The 23,188-nt window shown below is 40.3% G+C and overlaps 1 protein-coding gene across 2 annotated transcripts in view; it reads right to left on the reverse strand.

The window, feature by feature from the left end:
- Positions 1-20,956, reverse strand: part of wt1a (WT1 transcription factor a) — a 30,584-nt gene extending 9,628 nt beyond the window's left edge. For both annotated transcript variants that reach the window (XM_050073948.1, XM_050073946.1), the window contains exons 1-3: positions 20,031-20,956; positions 15,736-15,858; positions 12,721-12,823 (exon numbers count right to left, since the gene is read on the reverse strand). In XM_050073948.1, the coding sequence (XP_049929905.1) occupies positions 12,721-12,823; positions 15,736-15,858; positions 20,031-20,502 (698 nt within the window). In that variant the 5' untranslated portion in view covers positions 20,503-20,956. The remainder of the gene's footprint in view (positions 1-12,720; positions 12,824-15,735; positions 15,859-20,030) is intronic.
- Positions 20,957-23,188: the final 2,232 nt, after the last annotated feature.

The following is a 23,188-nucleotide window of genomic DNA, read 5'->3' on the forward strand; positions in this document are numbered from 1 at the left end:
CTTTTCAGGCTACTGTCTGGTTCTGCCTTCCAGCTGTTGCTGCTTGTTCTCGCGAGATTTCAGGCACAGTATGAGATCGCTGCTTGTTCTCGCAATATTTCGGCCGTGCTTTGGAAAGCAGAGCTAAATGGTAAACAAACATGGCACCACACTGGTAAGGTAAGACAACACGTTTACATGTCGTTTTCTATATGTTCTCTGACATTTATCCTAACGATATGAGGCGGTCTTTGTGGAGAAATAGCTTGTTTAGTGGACTAACTTTGCACTTGAAGATTGCCCGTTCACTTATGTTTTAACAGATCTGATGCTACTATGCGCCCCGGCTGTATCTAGGCTAACGGCTAACATGCTAAGTATTATTTTTATGTCACTAGTCACTTGAAACAAATTTAGGACGATAGGAGACAGGTTGAAATAACCCGAAATTTCCCTTTAAGGTCATCAATCTAACTTGGTGGACATAATAAACACTATACCTGCTGTTAGTTTGTCACTGTGTGCATGATAGCATGCTAGCAAAGCCTGAAAGAGTTTTGATTTGGCCGCATCTATTTCATTTTCTGAAAAGCTTTATCATTACTGCTACCTATGACTTTTTTTTTTTTTTTTTTTTTTNATTTAGGACGATAGGAGACAGGTTGAAATAACCCGAAATTTCCCTTTAAGGTCATCAATCTAACTTGGTGGACATAATAAACACTATATATATATACTATATATATATATATGTATATACTATACTGATATTTTCAAAGCAAGCCCCCAGGAACAGCACCAGGCTTTGAACTAAATCCAAACAGTTTAGCCCATTAACCCATTTATCCCCATTCAGTTAGGGCTAAACCGAAAGTTAGTGGCTTGGCATCGGGAAGTCTTTAGTGCGCCTGCTTCCTGAGGTACACCATGAGGAAGATGCGGGTCATTTTGTACCTGGGAAGTCAAACTATTTTTGGCTTCATGCGCCACTGAGTAACTTTTATAGAAATGAACAGAGCCCCATCTCCTACACTGTATAGTCCTATACATACATCCATGATTGAAAGATATTAAATTTACAATTATATAAAACAGAGAAAAGCAGTAAAAACTCATCTTTGAGAAGCTGAAACCAGGGAATATTTGTCATTTAGACTTGAAAATTAATAATTGATTAATCTAATTCATCTAAACTTTAGAATAGCTTATTAAATAATTATCAAATTTGTTTCGACAAAAACAATAGTTGCCTGTTATTCAGATAATTGATCAATTAGACTTGACATTTCATCATTTACAGACACGCTTACAGTAATGACACAAACAGCTTTAATACTTCAAGAGCAGAACAAAACCTGCTCTGTGTGACACAGCTGCCGGTGTTGCCTCTCGTATCTTCTAATGATAACATACAGAGAAACAGAAAGCTCTTGTCTATGAAATGTGTCATATTTCAGTCTGTCTAACCAAACGAGGAGGATGGGAGTTTGCATCCTGTGCTGCTGCTGCAGTGAGAACGTTCAGTATATGGTCCAGTGGACATAAGGTGCTCTTTGTCTGCCTCGCCATTTCCAAGGACAGGAGGAGAAGCATTGAGACTACGTCAGCGGTCGACACGGTGTTAATCAAAGTAAATGCTCCTTTACTTATGTTCATCCATTTAAATTTTTTGGCATTTCAGTTGGTAGTTGCAGGTAATGTACACGTTGGGGCACCTTAGTCATGGATCTCGGACTCTCGACTGAAACACCTTTAACTCCAACTTCATTAATTTGATTAGTGAAGGTGGGAGGTGGCGGTGCTGAGGAGTTAACCCTCATCTAACCTGCTGTATTAACTAAGAAAAAGTTTCAAAAATTAATGTGAGTGTGGCCCAGCAGCAAAGTCCACACTGCTACAATAAGGCTATCAGGAAAGTAACCCAGGAAGAGAATCTATGAATCTAATGAATAAGAATATAATATGATATCTATCTTACCCATAACTCACTGTGTGGGACAAATACAGAGTTACAAGAACAAAAGTATTTGTTGAAAACATATGAAACATGTAGTCTCAGGCTTTACTGTGCACAGATACTCCTCTTCAGCAGGTGACGTGTGGTTCAGTGTTTCAGTATTTCGCGTGAACATTGGGAACGGGCCTATCTGCTCTTCCTCTCTGAGCTCAACTCCCCTACACTTCCTCTTCCTCACTGCCTGCCCCTCGCCCCGTCCTTCTTTATCTCCCTGTCCTCTACTGACTCCCTTCTCTTTCTCTTCCTCCTCATCCTTACTACTCCCTCACACCTCCCCTCCCTTCTCCTGCCCCCCCCCACTGACACTGAGCACAAAGAGTCACAGAGAGAGACACAGTCATTTCTGAGCAAGGCCACTGAAACACAATGATATAACCCTCTTCTGAGACCTGTCAACCAAAGAAAACACAATGGTCTCTCCTGTCACTCATTTAAAAATAGTCCTTAAGACCAATCAGGCTCTGATATCCGATTTAATGAACCTCACACACCACTTGTACACAAGCACACACTCACTTCTTCACAGACATTCCTTCTTGCTACCACCCCTTTGTGCACATATACGTCTCTTTCAGTCACATACGCACACACAAACTCATTCATCTGTTAACTATGATGAATGCCTGTTGGCTCAGGGTAGAAAGGTATTTGTGAGCCGACACAGATGCTGACCAGCGTGCAGCTATGCAGGTCATCATGACATAAAGTACAGTGCATACTGCTGAATGTTTTTAACTCTGTGTGAACAGGAGATGCTGACGCTACAGTGAAACCATGGATATGTTACATTTGTACATTTCATGTACGTTTCATCAAGGTTTCTAAGGTGACGTAGTATATGAGTTGACTTAGTTATCGGGAGGTGGAGGGGATGGTTGGCATGTCAGCTACTGAGATGCCAGCAAAGCTGCAGACAACAGTTTGACACCAACAAACAACAATAGTGGTTGTTTTTTAGCAAGTCATTGCTGTATTTCCAATGGCTTTTTAGGCACCAAACATGGGTGTTTTTTTTTAGCAACCCATCCCTGTGTTTCCACCAGGCATAGTGCCACGAAAAAGTGGTCGTTTTTTTACTGAGACATTGCTGCATTTCCTACAGAGATGGTGTCATGAAAAGCGGTTGTCTTTTATCTAGACATCGCTGCGTTTCTTGCCAAGATCGTGACCTAAAGCAGGTATTTTAAACCAAAACATTTTCCCAACCCTAAAGTGTTTTTGTGCCTAAGCCTAACTGCACGTTAACCATGGGATCATTGAAATGTAAAGGAACTAAATCCGCTGCTTAGTAACATACAAATGTAACACATCCATGGTTTGCAGAAATGCTCAATGCCAACATTTATTTTGGTGATTTGGTGAATTGCAAACCAGATTTGCTGGTTTCATGGTCCCCAGAAGATCATTTGATCTTTTGTGTAACACCACTGACAGTTACATGTCAAAAACATGTCCCTCTAAATGACACCTTGGTTCATGACAGATTATCTTAAAACAAAGTGGCTGTAGTATCCTGGTTGCCTAGTAGTTAAGATGAATTCATTACACTATAATCACGGTTTTATTCACTCAGGTTGAGGCATCACACTACAGAAGCACATTGCATTGGATAAAAAAAAAATTAGACACCATATCTCGTAATTACGAGATCAGGAAAAGTGCCACATTGGCCACTGCTTCACTCAGAACCACATACTGCACATCCACGAAGAGGGGTCGGAGCTACTGTAACCAGCTGCCACTTGGGCGGTGCCATCTTGACTATATCCCATATCTTTATTATACTGTGTATATATTGTAGTCTTGTGTGTGTGTGTGTGTGTGTGTACAGTAATTCAATTTAGTGCCTTACTTTTACTAAGGCTTTTATATATGTATATATATATATATACTGTGTATATATATATATATATATATATATATATATATATGCATAGCCTATATTTATATATCTACATATACTATATACACATTTTATATTTTTTAATCTTTAATTTTCTAGCTACATTGTCATCCTCCCTTTTCTGTCTGTGCTTTGAGCTGCTGTGACATGTGAATTTCCCAAGTGTGGGATTAATAAAGTTTTCGTATCTTATCTTATATCTTATCTTATCTTACGAAGAGGTAAATTCATGTCTATGGGTAAATCAACAACTTGGTTTCTTTACAACTAGACTGTTCCGTTGCCCTAGCTGTACTCCTGGGATTTTTAGCATGTGCAAGTTCTCTGAGTCACTACCAAACCAGCTTGGATGCATTTCCATGAAGTATCCCATGTTGGTTCAACTGCTCCTGCAGAAAGAGAGCGACATCCAGCACATCACTAGGGAGAAGGTAGTAATAGCAGATTAACTGCGATAGCTCCATCACTGCCCACTGATTAGCGAGGATTTACAGGCGACAAGAACTTTTTCTTTTTCTTTATCTTATCTCGTAATTACGATATGGTGTCTATTTTTTTTTTTATCCAGTGAATGCAATGCGCTTCTGTATCACACTGCTCACCACAGCTGTGTCAATTTGATCCACTTGCATGAGCTTGCATTCACTTTATTCGCAATTACTTCCAACCCTAAAAATTGCTTATTCTTTTGCCTGAACACACTTTTACCTTTTGAACTCTTATATTGTCAGATGCAATGAACACTGGCCACATTCATAATCTATTCAGATTCATAACTAATAAAACAAACTCTCATTTTTCATCACTAATGAAGCTGCTAATCACTGTGGACAGGTTTTAAAAAAGTGAAGTTACACTTTCATTGTTTATTTCTTTCATTTATCTGCTGAACAAAACCAAGTTATCTACACTCTACAGAAACATGGTTTGGATCAACAGTGAATGATGTCATGTACCAAACTAATAGTTGCTGGTCCAAAAAGATCAGCCTGTTCAAACTCACTTGTATCAAACCTACTCTTGATGTTTCCCATTGTCTTATTCAACAGAAACGTCACTGACTGCTGCTATTTAAAGAGAACAATGTTCCTACCTCTTTATGGTGGATGCCAGTGTACTGACAGGGTTCCACGCCACACACTCCAACTGAGAGGTCATTTGATAAACATTTTCTCCGCTGTGGAGGGAAGACAGACGTAGAAGAAAAGCTCATGAGCTGTGCAGTGGAGCGTCATTTAGCAGGGTTGAGTGTTTGTATCCATTTGCGTGGCTGTGTTGCCTTTTGTTGTCTTCAATAGAAGTACTCTAATGAGAAATACCATCATGCACACACACACACACACACACACACACACACACACACACACACACACACACACACCCAGGTGGAGCTGAAGTTAAAAAATGTGTCTCAGACAGACACCAGGAAAGCTAAATTCTCTCATAACGGCACCTTTCATTAAACACAGCAGACTCCACAATCATTATTCAGACCTGCCATATGATTAAACACACACACACACACACACACACACACACACACATACATACTGAGTGGATTTATAGCTCTCACCCCACAGCCCCTCTATCACACCACCTGCAGGCTCGCAGCAGTCTGCTCGGGGTAGATGTGGTGCCTGGTACCCTGCTCATTACGCAGCTATTATTCTACTGTACAGCAGGGGCACGCAGCCAGCAGAGCACACATGGTATTTCTGCTCAATTATTGTCGGAATGGAGGCTGAGCACAAGATTTAAAGTAAACATTCGACATTTTCAAATAAATACGTGTATGCTTTTTGTCTCTATTGCTGACTGATGGAACCCATCACTGATTCAGCCAACATCCAGAGCTCTCTGTCCTACATTTCTGCCAATGTGTGTTACAGCAGGCCTCTCCTGGAAACCCCTCTGGTTAACAGGAAGCCTGCCGCAGAAAGACCACAAAGAGCGCAACTATGAAAACATTATCAACAGAAAATCTAATGAAGAAAACCATAGAAATAGAATGAGAGTAAATGGGCATTGCCATTCAAATCAGCATAGCAGGATGGTCAGAACAGCAGCCATTGCAAAGAACTGTGACCATTGTAGTGGGCTAGTGTACTATCCCTGTCGCCTTACTGCTAGAGAGGAATTCAAGATTTCAATTCAATTTATCTGCTTCATATTTCTATTGGCTAGTCATGAAATTCTATTAATTAAATGATACTGTAATATTACCAACTTGTTAACTCTGACCATCTCCTCTGACTGCCTTTTACTGTGTGACAAAAAAAAACAGACAACATTGCAATCAAACTAGTGAGTGTGATGTACGTTGAGGCCCCACTGATGTGCTTTTACCAAAACAACTAACAGCAACTGCCATTTTCTCTTGAACCAGCCAAATGACCACGGCAAACAGTTCAATGTCTGTACTACTCTCATTCTATTTCTATGGACAAAAGATATCATGTCCTGAGCATGAAGTATATGAGAAGTGCGATAGGGGAATACCACTTCTAAAGGTACATAGACCAAAATACAAAAAAAATTAAACTCAACTTTAGGAATATCAGCCTTTCAAATGGCTGTCCCTGCCCCAGTTCATTGGAGGTCAATGGAAATTTGCGAAGTCAGCATGCTAACATACAGTGACAATGCTAACATGCTGATGTTAATCAGGTTTAATGTTTACAATGTTCACCAGCTTAGTTTAGCATGCAAAGTTTTGCTTATTGAGAAGTACAAAGTTTTACAAATTACAGCTGAGGCCAACAGGGGTGTCTTTAGTTTAGCAGGTACGTATTTGGTCATAGAATATTGGACAAATGAAAATGAATGGGGGTGACTACACTGGTGACCAAAGTCTACTTCTCACTTGATTATTTACTTAAGTAAACATTTTCCAATGAGTTTTTGGTTTCAATCACTAATCTCAAGTCTTCTTTATGACAGCATGATGCTGATTTTGTCAATAATGGTCCTGTTTAGAGTAACATGGACAATAAAGCAGGGTATGCTTTCGGGTGTTGCAGGACAGAGAGGTGTAGCCGCACCATTGTGCTGAGGTGTCTGCCTCAGCTTCAGCCTCTCCAATCCAAACCATCCAAATATGGTCACTTATGGCTCTAAAAAAACAAGATGGCGAATTCCAAAATGACTTTGGCCCCGATCACACAGAAAGCGTTTTACAGGTTGCAAAATGGAGGTGCGCCACACTGCCTTTTTTTAATTGAATGCCACTAGTTAAATTTTTTTTTAACCAAAGTTCATGCTTTCTTTTTATTGTTGCCAGGCAACCACTGACTCACCTCCTTATTCTAACCTTCCAATGTAATCAATCTACCGTTTATGTATTTATTTCACAGTAATTAGTAGCTAGCTCCTAAAATGTTCAGGCAGAGGGTACTTGCTGTAGCTTTAGTTGAGGGTGACATCCTGTCAGCAAATAGCGTATTGGACACAGGGAAACGGAGATCTGTGTGAGTATGAGACCCTAAAAGAGAGGGCGGATCACGGAGAGTACCACCAGTTGGTCGAGGAGCTTCACCTCAATGATGGCCATTTCCAGGCATATTTTAGGATGACTCTGGGGACAGTTTGACAATCTGCTGTCTATCGTCTGGCCATATAGCTCTGGGTATCAGGCAACCACTACCACCCGTTTTTCCTCCATTGTTTGCCAACTGCAAACTTGCTGTTGTGACCATCACAGAAGACTTGCCACCTCTCAAATCATCCTACTGGACAATGGGAAAAAAGATGACAAAAAAAGAGATCACGTGGGGTGTTCTTCCACTTTGAGTTAAAGGGTTTTCAACTCAAGGAGCTCAGAGCACTGTGGCAAAAACACCAGGTGCCCAGAGCACAGAAACGCAAGGCGCATCGCAACGCAAAAACTGTGAAAAAAAAGCTTCATTCCTATTAAAAACAATTACAAAGGTGCCTCCAGCTGCTAAAACACTTTCTGTGTGATCAGGGCCTAAGTCAAGGTTTAAAAACTTAAAAACTAGTTATGTTGCAGTGGTTCACAAGGTTTCAACCAAAGTTCATGGTGATCAAGGTTGTCAAGACATTTTACTGAAAGCATAACTATCAACCTCATGGCGGCTCTTAGTGAAAAGTCAGCATCATTAGGATTCATTATCTGGGAACCATGAATATCTGCTCAAGGTCCTTCTTCCAGTGGCTTTCCTACCTTAACCATCCCTACAGCCATGCCCCTAGTGTAGCAAAGAATGACATTAAAAGCGTCAAAAGCAACATATCACTATCAGAAACAATGTCCCCATTATTTTGGATTAGTCTTTTCATTAGTGTTCATATGAGACTCTTTCTGTGGTACAAAGTTTTTCCAATGACAACTGTTTCATTTTAGGATGATGGGACAGAGGAGACAGTATTCCATTTGCCTCCACTGTAATGTGCCGGAGACAGAAATCTCAAAACCTCTACAAGTAAAACCCAAACTATTGTTTCAAATAGATGAATTGTCTATCGTCTATTTTTACACCTTCATAAAGTTCAAGGACTTTGAAACTGCATCTTTTAAAAACCTTCTCTCATGTGATGAATTTGTCAGTTTCTGTAGTGTTGTAGGTGCTCTGTGTGTGTGTGTGTGTGTGTGTGTGTATTAATAAGACCTCGTGTTTTCATTTCATGTTTTTCCAGCGAGCCAAGCTGACGGCCTGCAGAGTAAATACAGTCCTGTTGGTACCAGGCTGCAAGATTAGACAACCGACTCAACTCATATGAGACTTCCCAGCCATGTGAGTGAGTGTGTGTGTGTGTGTGTGTGTGAGTGTGTGTGTGTGTGTGGGTGTGTTTGTGTGTGTGTGTGTGTGCTGAGCAGTTACAGTTATGTTTATTACAAAGAAGACTCTCAGACTTTTAGGATTGTCTACGTCCAACCCACATCTCTCTGTCTGTCTCTCTTTCTCTCTCTCTCTCTGACACACATACACACACACACGCGCGCGCGCACACACACACACACACTGAAACCGTAGCACTCCCTGTTGTGGTATTTACAGAGGATTCCTCCTGTTCAGCCATCGTTGGAATACAGTGTGTCAGTTTCATGTGAAGAATTTTATATTTAAGAACATTACAACAAGCGAACAGTTTAGAGAGCATACAGTGAGGAGGTGTGTCTCTCTATATGTTATCTTAATTACATTTTGAAGAAGCTTCTAAAAACCTTTTTACTGCAGTTTCCTCCTTGTGAGTGAAATAGTCATCATTATGGCAAATATGTGCACATTAACAAGCTCGTTGAGCATTAAATGTTATCTCAGCTGAATATTTGGCAGTAAGGTTAGTATCCCGCCTTGTTTTCCTACTAATATGATTTAAAGTATTTTCAATAAGAATGTGAGTACTACTTGGCAAAATAGTCAAGATGTTAAATGTTTTCTTAAAAATGTGCTTTTGGTCATGGTGTGTGTGGGAGCAGTAGGGAGGAATAAAAGGTTAAGGCAGGGTGTGGCCGGAGGTGAAGTGGCTGAGATGAACGGTTTTGGTTAGGCAAGATTATGTGGAGTTTTTTAAGTACTCAAAATTCAGGCATCTGTGTGTGTAAAGGTTTTATTTATTTATTATTTATTTATTTAATATTTGGTATATGAGGTAAGTGTGTTTCTATGTTAATACCTGACTGAAGGAATAGAAATTGACATTGAATCAGAATAAACTTTTGGTGGTTGAAAAACTTCAGCGGTGGTCTGCATTTCCTTAATATCTTACAGGCTTTTCATGGAAGACATTTTGTCACAGTTTGAAAAGCACAGGTGTGAATCATAAGATAAGTGATGGCTGGGTTCCATTCAACTGCTTCAGTTTCAGGGTCCTGGTGTTGGTGTGCATGCTGGCTCACTGTAACACTGTCATGGCTCACTGGGTCACTTGAATAAAACAAAGCCACTGTAAGGGTCTGTACACATGCTATGTTTGTTACGCTCTCAAATCCATTGCTGTCCATATAGATGCGTGGAAGTGGCACTCAAAAGCAAGAGCAACATCGTGGTGGCTTGCAAGGATTCCCAAGCTCTTATTTTTCAGAGCACAACAGCTGTGCTCTGAGATAAACAATGTAAGACTTTTGGAATGCAGCAGCGTGCATCGCATGTCATGTGACAAGAAACAACCAATCACAGCCAGCAGTTGATGATAAATATGGAGGACCTGATACACACTTGGAACACATGGAAGGAATTCAGCTCTGAACTTGGGATTTCTGGTAAGCAGGCTATGATATACTACTGGTCATGATCGCTGAGCAACGTCAGGCGCAAACTGCCTCCACGCCCTTGAAAGCTGGCACAAAGTAGCACCCTGTGACCCCTGACCTCGCTCTTTACAGGTGGTGAAAGGTGCGACATGTGTCCTGGCCCTAAATGTCAATAGTAACATCATAGACTATATATAAAGATGGATGACATGAGAGCTCCCCAAAAGTGAAGCCAAAACATCTCAATCGCCCCCTGGTGGCTAGCTGCAGTATAGTAGGTTTGAAATCATGATTGACATCTGTGTGAGCGAAACTCTGTGCTCACGATCAATGGCGCTGCTCATGATTGGTCGGACGGATGTATGGGTGGGAACCTGACACAGCGGAGATCGCAGCTGCACACATTCTGGCTCCAGATGACATCACCAGCGCAAGATGGCAGCAGCCATATCCAAGATATTTTAGCTTCATTTTTGTACAGTGGGAGCGAGTGGAGATGCGTCGCCCATCTTTATTTACAGTCTGTGAGTAACACCTGTGCTTTTGCTACTATAACAAGTCAAAATGCCTGCGGTGAAAAAGACCTACAATATAATGTTGCAAATAACACTGACCAAGCAAGACAAATACATTTAAAAGCCTCTTCACACTTCACATTAAGGACAAGAAGAGAGCAAGCCATCAGCAGAATCAATGCATGGTAAATTTTAAAAAGCGTTGGTTGTGGCTTTGATTTCTCTCAGGCGACAGCAGTTTGATGAGTGAAAACATTTATGAAATGTAGTGATCCAGTCATTCATCTACTGCAGTAGATTACAGATAGTTTTTTGAAGAATGGCTTTATGTCACATACCGTAACTGCGGCTCTTATACAAGTATCTAAAACATCAGTAAAAAAAACAACAAAAAAACAACATATACAGCCTAAAAGAAATCGTTCTTATTTAGGCTAGAAAATGTTTGAGATTTAATTTTGAGAGCTGCAACAATCGGAATTAATTAACATGATAAATGATCTGATAATGCACTGTAGGTATCCCTGTAAAGTATCACAACAGATGATCAAGGACTGTCTTACAGTGGTATTAACTGCCCTGGCTGATGGCAGCCATTCTAGACAATTCTTGTAATTCCAGTTAACACTTCGCACCACGTCCTAGAGGTGTCCCACAAGCTGATAAAAATACAAGCCTTGTCTGTTTTCGATGGGGCATGGCATAGCATGCAGGCTAACAGGCATTGTTTGTGGGATATAAATACAGTATAATTATGGGGATGAAATATTTATATAACAAAAATAGGACCTGAAATCTTTGATCCATTTTATTCATAACTGGACTTTCAACGGTTTTAACTCTGTCTGTAGGCTACAGAACTTAATTAGGAATTAACAACAATACATACATTTAAAACAGACATAGCATAAAAACATAGCATTTGTCTGTGTAGCATTCTTACTTACTTACAGTATGGGAGAGGCACAAATATCAAGGAAAATTACCAAATCAACACAGTCTTAAGAGCTACAAAATCGGGCACGGAAAACGATCTGCTTCCGAAACACTTCTGGTGTGTTATGAAGGACGAAACGAAAACGAAACTTCCTCAATAAAACTGTCCCTCCAGGCTTCCTTGCAGTCAAGATGGCAATGAAGATGACAAAATCGGGGACTAATTCATCCCATAACGCGTCTAACTTCAGTGGATCATAACACATTGGGTATGAAATTAATCTGCAGATCCTCAGGTTCAAAATGAGACCAGACAAAGGTAGGCTTGCTGTTTTTACCTGAGCTTAAGTCTGGAAAACTTGCCCCTGGAGCATACAGTCATGAACGCGCACATAAAATATCAGGTTGATTGGCCTGGTAGTTTGCGAGATTAGCTGTGGACAGATGGAAACACATTCACTCACTCACACACACACAACCAAAGGCCTGATCCTCTCCAGGTTGATGACTGGCGGAGTTTATAAGATCAAAACTATAAAACAAAAGGCAAAATTTTCCTGGCCCATCGGCTGTGCTGGAAAAAATATTAGTAAACATCATGTCAGAGGAAAGACCAGTGTTGAATGAAAGGAGTAAAATAACTGTCCCACATAGTTCTGTCTATGACAAGCAGAACACCTTGATTATGAGATTTTAAAAAATATTTTCCAAACAATAAATCAAACCACGTTCCTTCAGAAATTCCCGACACGGTTAGTTTACCTCCGTCAGTGGCACCGTGGCTTTTATAGGTATCTGTAAATCATCTACCAATCTATGCATGAAGATACATACTCATTTATACTAACTCTTATGGAGTTAGCATAAAAACAAGTGAAACAGTTGAAAAGCGCCCAGAGGAAGAAGAATAAAAAAAAAAGAAACAGTAAGGAAACATCCAGGGCAGACAGACCTGTCCTGAAGGTGAACATCCTGTTCATGTCCGCATCCTGCTACCTTTCACTGAGTTACTGCTGACTGAACAATCAACAATGGTTTCTGAAACATTTCCAGCTTCAGTTGTTGCTGTTTGTTTCCTATAAAAATAGATTTTATAGAGAGCATGTGTGCGGTGCATGTACAGTACCTAGAGTGTGTGTAAATGTGTGTGTGTTACCTGTTGTAAGGGTTCCTCAGCAGCAGCGCCTGGCTGCCCGTACAGGTGTCTGAAGGTGTGTGGCATCCATAGACAGGAGGAGGTACAGGATACTGCTGCTCGGCTGCAGTGCATGGACACACACAGACATAGTTTATAATATGTGCGAATGCATTTGGACCTCAGTATGCACCCATAAGGCTGAAGATGAAGGTACACTCATCAATGACTCACTCAGAGGACTTGTTGTGCAACTTACTTCTTATCTGGTCTCTTTTTAAACTCTGCCCTCTGTTGCCCTCTCCTATTTCTCTCAATTTTTCGTCAGTTTTTCCTACAAATAAAGAGCCTTCGCTCCGTGTTTCTCTCTCTGAGCTTCCCCAGCAGTGTAGTGAATGGCTCCCTCGACACCTCTCTACATTCCAAAATCCCTCTCAGCTCCGATTCTTCCAGTTATCTTTGCCGTAAAAATCGTCAGAAATTTACAACCATTTACAACTTCATAAAACAAACACATCTAAATGTTTACCAATAACATGTGCCGAGGAGGGATTAAAGGGAAAGGTGGGCGGATGAAAGAGGGGATGAGAGGGGGAGACGAGGGAGTTTGTGAGTCAGGATGTGGCTGATTTATACCTCCGACAGGCGAGGTCACTGCGGAGATGTCAGAATAAGGGACAAGACACTCCCTAGGTGAGGGCCATGGAGCTGCCATGCAGACGCAGCTGTGTGTGCACTCACACAGTGGTTTTAAATACACAGAGGTCGACTTACGCTCCTATAGAAAAAGAGTCTGGTGCACTGTCGTTGTTTAAAGAAAAGCGACAACTGAAATATAAGAGTAAACACTCAAATTATTCTGGAATGTTTCAAAGTCCAACGTGACCTCATCCCGACTTGTCATACTCTAACACTTCGGCAAAGGTCATTATAGTGACGTCGGGGGCAGTTGAATGTGTTGTATCTCGATACAGGGGGTTGGTGGTTAGGTTTAAGCCTGGCACACAGTCAAAGATTTTTCAAACATTGACTTATGTTGCAAATATGAAAGACCCAACACATGACATCATGAAAACTAAATTTAACAGTTCTGTTTTTATAGTGCACGGAGAGCAACGATTTGCCGAAAACAGCACACCAGGTTGTATTCACAGACAACCAGACTCTCAAAACTGGTCAAATGTTACTTAACATAATGGATGACAGGCAGGAAGAACTGACTGCTAGATTTGCACCACTTTTTACAGAAAATTAACGAATAAAAAAATGTACAAATATGGATACAGTCAAGGAGTCGCTGGAAACATGGACTGGACATGTTACTGTGTGAGCTAGAGGTGAGTAAATTCTGACTTGATCCCATGTGATGTTGCATTAAAACTCTCTCAGACCTGCAAGGCTGCCGGCGATCCTTGCGCACCCCCCCACACATCAGAATATTAGATCCTAAATACTGAACATGTTTAATACTTGTGACTTGAAATCAGTGCAGCCAGGGTGCACTTCCTAGCAGATGAGGGATTTTAAAAAGCACTGTTAATATACCGCACACCACAGGAAAATCTGGCAAAAGGTTTTCCACAACTGACAAAAACATTGGAGCTTTGCTGACGATTTTCGGCAGGAGGAATCTGGTTGAAAGCAGCCTGATTCTCGTCTAGTGGATGCCTGGCTTAGGAAAGAGTTGACATTCGTCACATAGGCTGACTTACTCATGTCACTAAGAACTCACTAACTAACCTATCACATGACTAATGACTGACTAATGGGTGGCTAACGACTGACGTGACAAATTAACTCAATGTTGCCTTTTAGTTTCATATGGGACGCAAACACCAGTCTCCAGGTCTAAGTCCTGTGGTTTTTGGACCCATCCGCCTCCACACCCACCCATTCTAAGTGGACTTTTGCACTTTTTATACTACATCCATTGCTCTGACCATCTAACAATGACGCAGATAGGTTTACACTGGAGATGGTTGAAAGCGTGTGTATCTTGCTCTCCTACAGATGCTAAAGGGTGCATCTTGCATCTGTATCAGATGCTGAGGGCCACTGCCTGTGTGACGTTTTTTTGAGTCCATGGGAGCGAGACCAGGCTACAAAGTCTTTTCCTGTTCAGTGCAGGGAGAATTTAAAAGCTGCTGCAGTCAGGACCGTTTGTAAGACTTGTTACAAGTTATGTGACAGTTGGAGAGAGGAGACACTTAAAACGCAACAGAACTGCTCTTTAAGGCAAAATGCAGCACATAAGTTAAAACTGATCTGAATGTGATATTCTGACATCTTTTTCACGGTTTCAAAAATGATTATGCCATAGAAATGTGTACATTCTGTGAAATCTGCAGTAACTACAAAGAAACAGCTGCTGCCCTGAACTGCAGAAACAACTAACTTGACAGCTAAAGAAAGAGAGCTACTTTAAGAGAAGGCAAGCTGGTGAGAAAATCACAAGCTAAATGCTAATCATTGCTATATTTTCCCTAGCATTGATCCATAATTGAAAAATGATCATTGCAATAAACCTTTAAATTTCAGTGTATTATTTCACATCACTGATGAGGCAGTGGTTAATGCAATCATGATAGAGAACAAAAAGCTAACTGGCTTAGCAGAGCAGCCAGCCGAATTCATGTGGAATTTAGGTTACATGACACAGTGTGTGTAAACTAAATTTAAATCACGTATTTGAATATATTACATTGTAGATTAGATCTTGATTTTTAATATTAACAGTACCCATTCCTATCAACTGTGAACTTTAAATCAAAATAAAGTTTACTTCCTCAGAAACCAACAGAAACCAAATTGTTGCTCGATATTGTGTTTCTATATATGCAAAGATTTGTTTAGGTAGAGTAATTATCCGAACTCAGAGGCAGAAAGTGAAGTCATTATAACCTTTCTATCTGTTCCCCAGGTTGCAGGATGGCTTGTACATTTTAAATTTACTGTAGAGGAGCAAAAAATTTGTTCCTGAAAACAAACAAAACAAAGAACAGTAAGTTTGGCACTCAAACACATAAACACACTTACCCATGGTGCTTTGCTGAGTTAAAGCGTCTTCATGTTTGAAGGAATGGTTGGAGAACTGGGAGCTGTGGTGTGTGGGAGTGTGACCATAATTACCGGCTCCATCGAATGCAACCGTGCTGTAGCCTGCAACACAGAAACGAACAACACACACAGTCACAAAATATTCAAAAGTGTAGGACGCTGACTCGTAAATAAAATCCATCACGCGTGGTCTCTGATGGAGATCCCTGGTTCTTAATGTCTTCGTTGTCTAATTAGATCATCGGCTACATTGACATGACACTAGGGTTTTGTACCTATAATCTTGTAAATGGTGTGCTACCTGTTTTTTTTAACACTGTAATTATTTGCTTTGAACCATTTTTTCTGCTCATTTTTTAATAAACGATCCAGTTTTTTAAACAGGTCAAGTTACCACAAAAACCCGAGAAAAAATATATGAATATATTTTACAGTACAATAAGTGCTGCTGAGCAGAGCAGAAAATGTGAGATTTTAATCAGATGAAAGAGTCATGATAAAGTTTGGTGCTGCTTCACAGACTGAGGAATGTGCAACAATTTAGACCTAAGAAATTCCTTCACTCCTCTTCTCTGACAGCTACAGATTATGGAGTAAATCCTTATTAATGATTTAAGACTATGGACAAACAAAATGCTTTAACAGGCAGAATGTGAAGAATTGTTTCCACAAATGTTTTGGAGCCAACTTGAATGACTCATCAACACAAAATAATCAAACTATAAAAGGATATAATTTACCTGACAGCCTTTAAAAATATTATATTTTACCCCTTCTCATTTTATGTTAAATCAGATGGTGGTTCCCTAATTTTGCAAAAAAATAATAAATATATGTAGTCATTGCCGCTGGTGTAATGCAATTTCTGGATACTGTAGTTAATTTATACACACTTATACATTTAGGGGATTTTTGCTTTGAAATTGTTAAAGCAAAACTATGGACACTCAAGTGAGATGATGTGACTGACATCAGTCTCTTCTTAAGTGAAAAAAAATCTTTAATTTGGTTTTATTAATAAACAATGTGATACCAGGGTTCATAGATATGTGGCCCTCTACACACACACACACACACACACACACACACACACACACACACACACACACTTGCTCTCAGAGGAGACTAGATCTGTGCCTGACATCCTGGACCAGACCTGACTCATGACTTAGACTGACCTAAAGGGCACCACACACTCCCATAAATCACCCACATGCACGGACACACACACACACACACACACACACACACACACACACACACACACTATCTCTCACTCTCACATACATGCTTCATTAATTAAAATGCAGCACTTTCACTCACTTTCGTCAGTGGATCATTGGGTGAGAGGAGAGAAGGAAGAAAACTCATTAAACATCTCCATTTATCTTCCACTCACCCCTGTCTGACTCCACTGTGTGTGTGTGCGTGTGTGTGTGTGTGTGTGTAGGGTGATACTTTAGTTGCCTTGAAGTCCAACACCGAGGTGACAAGCAATGCAGTCAATTTGTATTCAACTGGAAAACCCAAAGTCTGGAAATACCCCAAAGCTTTTTGTCTTTTTTTTGTCAAAAACTAACTGAATTTCAATGTTTTTTAAATACCTGAAGATTTAAATATTTACATTCGTGTAAATCCATGACTTTAAGACGTGCATTCCCTCTTATTATTTTATTTTCATCCTGACATGGTATTTATGTTCCTATAAGAATATCGTCCCTGTAGACTCCAGCTGTCATTCACAGCGTCAAAGACTAGATGACGATGTTTCAGGTCCATTTCAAGCTTTATCTTTTAACGAGAGCGGTCCTGATGTTGGAGGTTTTAATACCCTGATACTGTAACAGTTAACTGATAAAAGCTGCAGACCTGTAAAAGCTATTTAACTCATGAAACAAAGGAAATCTGTTGTAAAACTGAATGTCAGAAACTTTCTTTCCTCCAGTAAATGACTAAAACAAGTTGTAATTGCACCCACAGGCCTCTCTTCAACAAGCCCAAGGTGAAATGTGAACTAATAAAGGTTTAAGGAATATTACGCAGAATAAATAATCAGCTCTGATATAAAAATGGAGTCCCTCCTGGAGGGCGTTTTCAGTGATAGTCTCTGTGACCCTGCTGTGCTATCAGCTCTGCTGTGTGACCCAGGTCCTGCAGTTAGTTTGTTTGTCTGTGCTCGTCCAGCCACAGCGGGGAGCAGATAAAACAGGTTAGAGGTCGGCTCAGCTCTTTGATTATAATGTTATTCCTAAATTATCTGCTTGATAAGCATGTTATTACTAATTAATCTGTTGGGAAACCACCAACAGATTCATTATCCTGCACGGTAAAGACCAGGGATTTGGTGAGATCCGCAGGAAAAAATCCAGCAGGTTAAGATCTTAACATTAAGTATGCATCATATGTTAGAATATGTTACCTGAAGCCTATTATTGACCTATGGCACATTTTCGTACCATGCTTCCTTTGACTCCGTAGCCTAAAAAATACTTTTTAAATACAAAAGTTAAATCCAAAGACTTAAGTGTATTATGTGCTGCTGCAGACGTTTATAATGAATTAAACAGAGCAAAGAGTTAAATTCAATTGAACTCAATTATTTAAATCAACAAAAAAGAACAGAAATAAATGCAAAATATTTAATCCGATTTAATTTCATAAAAGAGTGTCATTTTCAGTCCAACACAAAGTTTGTGTCTACTTGTCTGAAACAATTTCATCTGCTCAGTAGGAGATAAGAAATAAAAACAAGATTATGAGAGTGTTGTTTTTTTTACGGAAACAAGTTTTTTTCAGCAGATATTTTTCAAAATATGGATTAAGGATTTTTAGACTTAAAATACAACTGTGGTATACAAATGTGGAAAACTGTAAAGTGTGAGAAATACCTGAGTCTAATAGCCAAAATGACAAATTAGGATTATCTTGGCGAAGCCTCGGCGGCCGTATATTTTTTTCCTTTTTATTACAACTGGAAAGAAAAAATACAGATCATTTCCCTATGTGTCATACACCACCTCAGCAATTTATTTATATATTCAAAGTATTTTTTTTTTTATCAGTCACGGTAAATATAATTAAAAAAGAGAGGAATTATTAGGAAAACTTTGGATTCCATGAGCAGACACATTTTTAGATACCGTTGCTCAGTGACACTAATGTTATTTTTAGGGTAGTTAGAAGCCTTAGTAGGGGCTGATTTTAGGCGTTCAACAACTTCAACAATGTTTCTTGAAAATATTTGACTTGCTGTGTGTTCAGAATTACCTTTTCCCCTCCATCATTAAAAAAGAGTTTCATATAAAGATCTATGTGGGTGTGCACTTTTGGGATACTGAGCATTAAATATCTCAAATCCATGTTGCCAAAACTCTTGTTTGAATATTTAATGCCAAAGCATGAATTTCAAAGGTAAATATACTGTATGAATGACAAAGAGTGAATGATCATGAATGTGTCACGTACCAAATTTTAATTCCTGAAAAGAACCTCAAGGAAAAAGTGGAGTTATGAACCCGAATAGCATCACAGTGACTCTAAAACAAAGTGGGTCAGTTGTGATCTGGCTCTATGGTGAGCCATTTTCACATGCAGCACCCATCTTTGGCTGAAACATTAATACCTGAACACTAAAGTGACATCTTTGTGAGTGATGCTTGGATTTAAACTGCTGTCTAGGACACAAACAAGGACCATGTGTTTTCTGTGAGTGTATAAACTGGATCACTTCCCTACAGCCGGACAACGGTCCCTGTGCTTCTTAATGGGATTTCTCAACAACCTTTATGAGGTTTTAACAGTTATGTCCTTGTTTATCACAGACTCAGTAATGTAGTGAGAAATTAGGATGAACGTCTACCAGTTTAAAGATGTCAGATAATGTTTCATAGCCGGTATGATACTACTGATGTGAGTCAACTTCTGTAAATGAAAAGACGGGTAACGTGAATCCGCTGCATCTCAGCACTTACTGATAGAGTTACGTTTAATTAGGACTCATCCTGCTTTCCCATTTAATTTCATTTGCTTGTTGTGGAAAAGTTGTTGTCAACACATGTGGCTCAGAGAGTGAAGCTTTTAGAAAGGGACGTGTGTGTGGAGAAGAGCAACAGGAGGAAACTGTGCAGATGAGACAAAACTTCTGGCATATTTCATCAGCTTCCTTTAAAACTTCTGGAAAGAAAAGTGATTCCAAAATAAGTGATTACACTTTGTGATTGACAGACTAACGCGCACACACACACACACACACACACACACACACACAGCCCTACCTGTCTGGTTACGGGCTGCCTGCTGTGTGTCCATGCAGTTGGTCAAGTACGTTGGGTTGCTGAACATCCTGCTGGTGGGCTGGTGGTGGTGTGGGGCGGTCACAGACGGCGGTTGACTCGGAGGTGCTGGCGGAGGTGGGGGTGCCCCGAATGCCCCGTACCTGCAGGCCCCGGTACCCGTAAACTGCCCAGAGAAGTGGACGGTGAAGGCGCTGAGGCCGCAGTGAGGGTCTGTGTCATGGTGGTGGGGGTCGCTGGTGGCCCCCCAGCTGGGCTCCTGCTTGATGAAGGAGTGGGGCCCCAGGGAGGTGTGGGGGGCTGTCAGGGAGGAGTATGGGGAGGCGGCGGTGTGGAAGTCCAGGACGGGAGCCCACTGAGGGGCCGTGCTGACGGGCAGGGCCGGACATCCAGGGCTGGGGCCCGCCGGGAGCGGGGGCAGCAGGGAGTTCAGGTCACGTACGTCTGAACCCATTGTGGTCCAGGGGAATACACTAGGACAAAGGTAGGCTATTTTTAAATTTGATCTGTCAACCTGTCTGCTTCCCTGTCTGTGTGTCAGGCTGACCCAAACCCAAATCAGCCACCACCCTCTAAATATCTGAGACTCTATGGAGTACTTCTCTCACAGCTTCTTTTCTTTCAAGTCGTCTCTGCTTCGGCTCTTGCCCATCAGCTGTTTACGACACCACACGGCTGATCTGGAAACTCCTTAAGTCCGACAAAAGCTCATGGCGACAGAGCAAAGTTGCAGCAGTCAACTTTTCTTGGCAGCAGCAGCAGCATGAGGAGAAAAAATAAAAAACAAATGAAACACGGCAATCAGCTGTGATCTTCACTGTGTCCCCCCACAGCAGCAGCAGCAAAAGAGTGTTTGGCTCAGAGAGATGGAGTCCATTCAAGGAGGAGAGAGGCTTCTGCTCAGAGCTTTCTCAGTGAATGGAGAAAGAGGAGTGGAGGAGTGAGGAGGAGTAGCCCTCTTTTCCCTCCACACTCCCAGCCTGTGTGTATGTGTGTGTGTGTGTCTGAGGAGGGTAGGAGGTGGAGTCAGAAGGTGATGAAGGACAGGAGCCCTCTGACTTCATTCATTTACTGTATGCAGAACAGTGCACACACAAACACACACAAACACACACACAAAATTGTAGGAAAATGAATCCCAGTTGACCTCAGCTCAGTGACTGAAACAAAAATAAAAATCCTTAATAATTTTTATATTTTGGGCAATATGGAAAAAAAATCATCATTAAATTTCTCCCAGCTTGTTGAAAAAAACCCATGACCTGCTCTGTTGTTTCCAAAGGTTAGAGAGCTATAAATCTCCCCTTACTGCTGTGTGTGATATTTTTCACCTCGCTGGATTTTTGGGGTCTCACACACACACACACACACACACACACACAAACACAGACTCATCATTTTAAATGAAGAACGATCACATCAGCAAATTTAAGACATTTGCAATCGAAAAAATCCGACAGTCTCGAAACCACCCTGTAAGAGTAAACCCTGAAATTCACCTGCACGGAGTCACAGATGTGAGCACGAGGCCCCGCGCAGGAATACTGGTGAAGGGAAGGACAATGAAATTAAATCCATCAGCCTCCCTCTGGAAAATAACTGCAGTGTGCTCAGGCTCAAACTTGTCCGCTGCATTTGACTGTTTAATTGTTGTTTTATTTTAACTGTATTATTTGATGTTTAGAAAAAAAGGTAGGCTAACGGTCTCAGATTCAAAATATTGTCAGATTAATTGTCGGTCGCAGGTGAGCGGCCCGCATGACGATAAATCTTGCGGATTTAGGCTTTGAGGCCTGCGCTTATTTTTTTCCTTCCTTTTTTATTCATTTATCTACATTTTTATTTTTTCTGATTAAAATTTGGTATTAGTGATTTGCCTTTAAAAAATACCAGTGAGCATTATTCGTTTACAAAAAGTGATTTATTAGGGCCTGTAAAAACCTCGGGCATATTTTAAAGGAAGCGGTGAAGCGGCATTGTTTGTTAATTAAATAAATATATAGCCTATTCTTTTTATTGACAGCACATTTATTTATATATATTAACACTATAAATTATTATAAACGAAATTATCTATTATTATAATTATTATTGTCATTATTATTATTAGGCTATTACAGCTCCAAACCAATTTTCCCTTTAATTCCGTGCGCTCTCTGGTCATTATTCATTATTACTTACGATGATAAATGTCCAAAAAAATCCCGTTGAAAAGTCTGTTTTCTCTCTCTCTCTCTCTCTCTTTGTGTGTGTGTGTTGCTCGGAGCGGCTGCCTGGTTGAAAGGAGGATAACGGCTCATTTAATGCAAATATCATATTTTACCACCAGTGTTGAAGCGCTGAATTAAATGCAAAAATTTAACCTCCAGTTCACCTTAAAAATAACAGCCACTGATACCAAAAATGAAAATGCTTTTTTTTTTTTTGTTTTAAAAATAAATAGATCTATAATTAAAATAAGTAACTTGCACCACTAATGATCAAATGATGTGCCTGACAAACTAATTTGGTAATTCTATAAATAATAAGAATGACTGATCATTATTTAATTACTAAATACATATATAATAATATCATTTTGTTTCTTAAGCTGATTTAACCTGTCACTTTCAGTCATTAAAGAGAGCAACTCTTTAACTCTTCTTTGTTTTGTCTGAGGCACTCCTGCTGTCCTCCTTCAGCATTTCTTGCAGTACCACCTCCATCATGTTACAGTGAGGGCTGACCCACAAGAAACAAGCTGGAGACCTTGTTCACGACCCTGCAGACATAACTTAAGATGGCCTAAAGACACAGAGGAGGAGAATATGAGAGAGGAGGACAACCATGATGAAGCATCTTCACACTGCAACACTTCCGACACTGTCCAAATGGTTTTCTCAAAATTCAGAATGTCTGTGTGAGCTTTTTCTTCTGTTTGAAAGTAACTAAAAATTAATTTTAAATTTAGTTTAGTAAAATATCATTGGCTGTTTCAAGCTATGAATGCCACCAGATGTTTTTCCACATCACACAGGTTAAATGACTCACCACATTCTTCATTAAACAAGAGTTATGAATGATGCTTCAACATCAGTCTGCTCAGAGACGTCAGATGACAATGAGCTCTTTGGCTTAGCCTGTTTCATTCACACCACGTT

Source organism: Epinephelus moara, chromosome 20 (assembly GCF_006386435.1).
Source record: "Epinephelus moara isolate mb chromosome 20, YSFRI_EMoa_1.0, whole genome shotgun sequence".
Lineage (NCBI taxonomy): Eukaryota > Metazoa > Chordata > Actinopteri > Perciformes > Serranidae > Epinephelus > Epinephelus moara.